The 6,625-nt window shown below is 49.9% G+C and overlaps 1 protein-coding gene across 1 annotated transcript in view; it reads left to right on the top strand.

Annotated features, from left to right (window-relative positions):
- Positions 1-1,117: 1,117 nt before the first annotated feature.
- The window catches only part of AXL (AXL receptor tyrosine kinase), a gene marked incomplete at its 5' end in the record, with an annotated part of 40,481 nt that continues 34,973 nt past the window's right edge, over positions 1,118-6,625 (top strand). Inside the window, 3 exons of the mRNA XM_029285804.1 lie at positions 1,118-1,316; positions 5,277-5,377; positions 5,994-6,176. Coding sequence (XP_029141637.1) covers positions 1,118-1,316; positions 5,277-5,377; positions 5,994-6,176 — 483 coding nt within the window. The remainder of the gene's footprint in view (positions 1,317-5,276; positions 5,378-5,993; positions 6,177-6,625) is intronic.

Raw genomic sequence — 6,625 nt, 5'->3', positions numbered from 1 at the left:
AGTCTGAGCTTCCAGGAATTGCCTAGCATTTTTTTTGGGGGGGTGGTTAGCTTGTTTTAGGATGCTCACACTTTCCCAGTTGAAGCTACAGTTGAGTCTATCCATGTGTTGTGAGATTAAGAAGTTTTCATCCTGTCTTCTGACTGGTCGTTGGTGTTCATGGAGGCCCACTGCTAGTCTTCTGCCTTTCTGTCCTGTCGCCGTCCTTACACTGTATGTTGTAGTTCAGCGGTCCCCAGCTTGGCGGCCGGCTGGGGTGGGGGAGAGGGGAACTGGACGGTGCAAGCAACAGGCCAGCACTCGTGCACATGCAGCCCAACTCGCATGAGCAGCGGGCCAGCACGCATGCGCCTGCACACGCAGCTCGACTGCAAGTAGAGTTGCACGTGCATGCTCATGCGTGCCAGCCCACCACTCTTGTAAGTTGAGCTGCACGCATGCGAGTTGAGCTGCACGCATGCGAGTTGAGCTGCACACATGCGAGTTGAGCTGCACGGTGCCGAATAGGCCACGGCCCAGGGGGTTGTGGACCCTGTTGTAGATGACTCCTGTTTTTTCTTCTGGGGCTGCTGGCTCTTTTGGTTTACTTAAATTGTTTTGGAAGGGTTACGATGTGTGTTACGATGATATTGTATGGTTATAATGATCTGTTAGAAGTCTCTGAGGTGTTTTTGATATGTGTCTTGTGTTAGTTGTCCTGTATTGGGTTGAGTGGTTAAGCACTTTTCATTAAAGTCACGTGGCTTTCCGTTTTGTGGTGCAGGTGCTCCATTTCCTTTTTCTGGGTTTCCGCAGTGCGTTTGACCACAACTAGAACCAGCAACTCGGTCCCTAAGCAAAACCACTGCCGTGCTTACAGTCTTACTTCGGCTTTCCTTTTCTTTACACACCTGCAAAAGACATACATGCAAGGACTGGTTGCGAAGTTACTTCTTCATCGCCGTCATAACTGTGAACGGTCCCTAAACAAGACAGGCGCTAAATGAGGATGAGTTGTATAGGCAAATCCTCCGGATCCTGCAGATCTGAGAGCTAAATTCCTGGTTGCTGTTGCGATGTGGTGCTACCCTCTTCTCCTAATTTGAGGATTTCAACCTATTCTCTTTTTCCCTCCTAGCTGGATACTTCCAAGAAAGTCCTTCAAACTTGACCTCGTCTTTGGGGAAGGAGGTAAAACTCTCCTGCTCCATCCTGGCCCTGGGCGAGGCACCGGAGATCAGCTGGCTGAGGGATGGAGAGGCCTTCGAATTTGCTGATAGTAACCAGATGCAGGTGCCTTTGGAAGAGGGCGAATGGGAGACCACCAGCGAACTGAGGTGAGCCTCCGAGAGCTTGGCTGGCAGGGTTGATGGGCCAGACTGTCTGCTTGTTCCCCACATTTATTATTTTTACAAATAATTCAAGGTAGCAGACATAGCCCAAACATCTTCCTCCTCCTATTGTTCCCACAATGACAACTCTGTGAGGTGGGTTGGGGGGAGGAGAGAGAGAGAGAGAGAGAGACTATCCAAAGGGTTGATTGATGTTGTGGGGGGTCAAAAGGGGCTCAATAAATGATTGGGGATCAATAGGTGATTAATCAATGGGGGCTAGTGGAAGATCAGAAGATGTAAAGCAGGGGTAGGCAACCTTGGCTCTTTTATGACTCGTGGACTTCAACTCCCAGAATTCCTGAGCCAGCATGGCTCAGCTTGGAAACCTCTCCCTTTCCCCTCAGCGTGGCTGGCTCAGGAATTCTGGGAGTTGAAGTCCCCGAGTCATGAAGGGGCCATAGTTTCCCCATTCTGGCTCAGGAATTCTGGGATTTGAAGTCCACGAGTTATAAAAGAGCCAAGGTTGCCTACCCCTGAGTTAGACAGTCACTTGTCTGAAATGATATAGGTTCTCCTGCTTGAGCAGGGGGCTGGACTAGAAGACCTCCATGGTCCCTTCCAGCTATTCTAAATGGGCAGTGGCTGGGAGCGATGGGCTTTGAAGTCCAAGGGAACCAGGAGGCCAGACCAGACCAGAGATGGGCACTTTTGACCTGAAATGGAAGCGACAGCATCATCTTAGCATAGGCAAAGTTCAGATGAAGATCGGATGGTGGCCCTCCTCCACATGAACAAGTCCTTCTCTTCCTCATGGAAATTGGGGGGGGGGTCTGCCTGCCTGCCTGCCTGCCTGCTTGGGGAGGGGTGCCTTGAAGTCTGCTAGCTGGTTTAGTATGACTCATGGGAAATATTAATTCCAGTTGCTCAACGGCAGAGCCGGAGATCTGGGTGGAAGTCCAGCTGGCTGGTGCCTTCTGCCTCACGTGCCTTTCTCCGGCTTTCTGGACCCACGGGCCAAGTCACGTGGGGAGGGAACACTCACTAGGAGCCTGTAAGGGGTGTGCATTATGTGTGTGATGGTTCACTCTTGGCACCGTTTTCTCCTGCCTCTCTCCTTGCGGCATCCCTTTGGGCTGAGAGACAAGGATTGGGTTCCCTCAGCATCCTAAATTTTAATCTGGCTTGTTTGGTTTGCAAGGGTGCCTCATGGATGGTTTGCAAGGGTGCCTATTCTGGTTTGTTGAGAAGCCTCCGTTTCGGGCAGTGTGTGAGTTCCCCCCATCATAGTTTGTCTCACAACCAATGCTTCCCCAAACATCCCTTCATTACCCAAAACCAGGGGTAGGCAACCATGGCTCGTTTATGACTCGTGGACTTCAACTCCCAGAATTCCTGAGCCAGCATGAGGGAACTATGGCCCCCTCATGACTGGTGGACTTCAACTCCCAGAATTCCTGAGCCAGCCATGCTGAGGGGAAAGGGAGAGGTTTCCAGGCTGAGCCATGCTGGCTCAGGAATTCTGGGAGTTGAAGTCCACAAGTCATGAGGGGGTCAAGGTTTCCCTCATGCTGGCTCAGGAATTCTGGGAGTTGAAGTCCACGAATCATAAAGAGGCCAATATTTCTCCCATGCTGGCTCAGGAATTCTGGGAGTTGAAGTCCACAAGTCATAAAAGAGCCAAGGTTGCCTACCCCTGGCCTAGGCCTGTATTTCTCAACCTTGGCCACTCGGAGATGGGTGGACTTCAACTCCCAGAATTCCTGAGCCAGCATGGCTCAGCTTGGAAACCTCTCCCTTTCTCCTCAGCATGGCTGGCTCAGGAATTCTGGGAGTTGAAGTCCACAAGTCATAAAAGAGCCAAGGTTGCCTACCCCTGCCCAAAATCTTTTATCAAAAGGAACTTCAAGAATTGGTCTAAGTTCCTGTCCTTCAGTACGTTTAGGTTTTTTTTGCGCTGAATCTTCTTTCTGACCCCATGAGGGATAGAAACTTGATTTTTTAAAAATGAAAGCGAATACCTTTAGTACATGCTAGCTGGGGAATTCTGGGAGTTGAAGGCCACACATCTTCAACTTCAAAGTTGTCGAGGTTGGACACCTCTGCCTGTTAAATTTTTATCAAGGAGGTGGATGGCTTGCCTCCAAAAGTTGTAGGTGCTCCATCACTGGAAGTTTTCAAGAAGAGATTAGATGGCCATTTGTCCAACCTGCTTGAGCCCCCGGGGGTTGGACTAGAAGACCTCCAAGGTCCCTTCCAACTTTGTTATTCTGTGAAAAGAAATGCCTTCTGTTTAGATTCGATGTGGCTTTCTTAAACTGACTTTGCCTGTTGGTTATGTGGGATCAGCGAATCTGTGTTGTTGTTTTTTGTTTTTAAAACTTAACTTTCTTTTTCACGATTTTCTTGCTCTTGGGGGTGTTGGCAGCCTTGGGCTCCGTTGTGATAAACAGCCTGGGGGGGGGGAGGTGGGAAACAGCTTTTGCTGAAGGAAACAAAAATGGTTTTAAGGAACTGCCTGTGAGGCGAACCTTCCAAGCAAGCAGAATCAATTCTGCGTTTTTTCTGTGCTGACCTTGCAAGATGGGAAATAGAGGCAGGGAGTCATCCTGAGGAAGGAAACAAAAGAGGAAAGAATCCTGATTTTAAATGAGTAAAAGTTCCTGACCTTTTCTTGATGATAAAGGCTTAACCCCCCCCCCCAAAAAAAACCCTTGAAAACTTTCCCTAAGTAGCTGTAAATGGTTTCCGGTTGCATCAGACTGCGATTCCCTTGTCTTTCACCAGCTTTGTCCAAGCCCTTGCGTTGGCTGCAGCTGTGCCGAGGGGCAAGGGAGGTCAAAAAAGTCAAGATGGCACCCCAATCAGGGCAATCAAAAGGCGTCCCGTTGTTTTTTTTTCAAATGCACCACAGCTGCTTTGTTTAAAGAGCGGCTTGGTCTCTGGGGATGTTAAACCTTGGAATTATTTTTTCCTCCTTTCAGCTAACATTATTTTTGACCCTCCGGATCCGGCCCCCGGGGGGTCTTGGGGACCACTGGTCAGAAAAAGACCGTGGCAGATCTCATTCCCTCGAAGCCGTGGGATGGAGACCCTTCGTGCTGAGGCTTTGCCAATGCCAGGAGGATCCTTAATCAGCGCACAGACCTTGACCTACGACCGTTCGTTTAGTGACTGGAGTTCAAAGTTACAACGGCGCTGAAAAAAAATGACTTATGACCCTTTTTTCACACTTAACGACCGTCGCAGCATCCCTGTGGTCACGCGATCCAAATTTGGATGCTTGGAAACTGGCTCATATTTATGACGGTCGCATTGTCCTGGAGTCACGTGATCCCCTTTTGCAACTGTCTGACGAGCAAGGGAATTCTGGGAGTTGTAGTTCACATAGGCTGGCTGGGTGAATTCTGGGAGTTGAAGTCCACATACGCTGTCCAGGGAATTTTGGGAGTTGTAGTTCACATAGGCTGGCTGGGTGAATTCTGGGAGTTGTAGTTCACATACGCTGTCCAGGGTATTCTGGGAGTTGAAGTTCACATATGCTGTCCAGGGTATTCTGGGAATTGCAGTCCACATACGCTGTCCAGGGAATTCTGGGAGTTGTAGTTCACATACGCTATCCAGGGAATTCTGGGAGTTGCAGTCCATATACACTGTCCAGGGTATTCTGGGAGTTGAAGTCCACATATACTGGCTGGGTGAATTCTGGGAGCTGAAGTCCACATACACTGTCCAGGGAATTCTGGGAGTTGCAGTCCACATATGCTGTCTAGGGAATTCTGGGAGCTGAAGTCCACCCATCTTAAAGTTGCTGAGGTTGAGAAACACTGGTTTAAGTTTGATAAACCGGCTCAGGCCTGGATTTCGCACGCATCAAGCCTCGTGGACAACGCAACCTACGCTCAAATCCGCTTTGCTGACCAGTCTCCTCGTCTCTTCCACCCTCCCATCTTCCCCTCCCTCCAGCATCTCTTCCCTCCAGCTTTCTGACATGGGAAATTACCAGTGTGTGGCCTGGGTGAACGGATCTGAAATTGTTTCCGAAGGAGCTTATCTGAAGTTAGAAGGTAAATGTAATATTTGAGGGGGGGGGAGTCACCTGCAGAGACCTGGGGGAGGCACAGCCATGCTGCAGAAATTGGGAATTATCTAGCTGCTGGCCTTGAGCAGCCAGAATAAATACTCAGAGGTTTAATTCCCTTTAAATGATTGGTTTTTTTTACAAATATCATCCATTACTCTGGGATTTTGTTGTCTAACAGGGCTCCCAGGTTGAGAGAAATTATCTCAGCAGTGATTGTCAAGCCTGGGGACTTGAAGAGGGGTGGACTTCAACTCCCAGAATTCCCCAGCCAGCTTTGCTGGCTGGGGAATTCTGGGAGTTGAAGTCCACCCCTCTTCAAGTCCCCAGGCTTGACAATCACTGGCTTCATTCCTTCATAGGACTAAGCCAAGATCTGCTTGTTTTGGATATTGTTGACCACGCCATTCTGGTTTGGCTCACCCCTCCACACACACAAGCTAAGCCATAGTGTTCTTTATCTTTGTCTCGTGTGAACCATCCCATCCTGGCTTACCGTTGCCATCAGGGCTTATTCAACTAAGAGTGGTTTAGCATTGCTTGTGAACCCAGCCGATGCTGGGCTCGTTTGCTCAAGCTGTTTCCTTCTCTCTTGTGGCCAGGTCTCCCCTTTTTCTCCGAGGAGCCCCAAGACCTGGAGATCACGGCCGATACCCCGTTCAACCTCAGCTGTGGGGCGCAGGGACCCCCAGAGCCTGTCTTGGTGATCTGGTTGCAGGACAGCGTTCCCCTTAACTCGCTGGCGGATCCCCTGGCCCAGACCCCGTCCGTCTTGGGGGTGAGAGGTGAGTCAGCTCAGGCCATGCCCGCTTCTTCTTCTTCTGCTCGCAAACTGACACCTTTCAAAAGGCAGCAGCTGCCAGGGTGGGGTTAAGATTTCACCCAGGACAGCTGAGACGACATCCATGCTCAACCACAGCTAGGCCTCCACTTACAACAAGCAGCGTGTGTGGCAAATTACAACCGTAGCTTAAAGGTTGGTATTTGATTAGAGACAAATGGCTTGTTAACAATTCCTCTGAATTCCCTTCCCCTTCCTTCCTTCTTCCTCTCCTCCCTTCCTCTCTTCCCCTTCCCTTCTTCCTTCCTTCCTCCTTCCTTTCTCCCTCCCTCCCCTTCTCTTCTTCCTTCCTTCCTTCCTTCCTTCCTTCCTACCTTCCTTCCTCTCTCCCCCTTCCCGTTCCCTTCTCCTTCCTTCCTTCCTTCCTTCCTTCCTTCCTTCCTTCCTTCCTTC

This window comes from Protobothrops mucrosquamatus, unplaced genomic scaffold, assembly GCF_001527695.2.
Source record: "Protobothrops mucrosquamatus isolate PMUCROS unplaced genomic scaffold, P.Mucros_1.0 scaffold2283, whole genome shotgun sequence".
Taxonomy (NCBI): domain Eukaryota; kingdom Metazoa; phylum Chordata; class Lepidosauria; order Squamata; family Viperidae; genus Protobothrops; species Protobothrops mucrosquamatus.
Note: the sequence above shows the minus strand (reverse complement) of the source record. Positions and strands in the feature narration are given on the sequence as shown.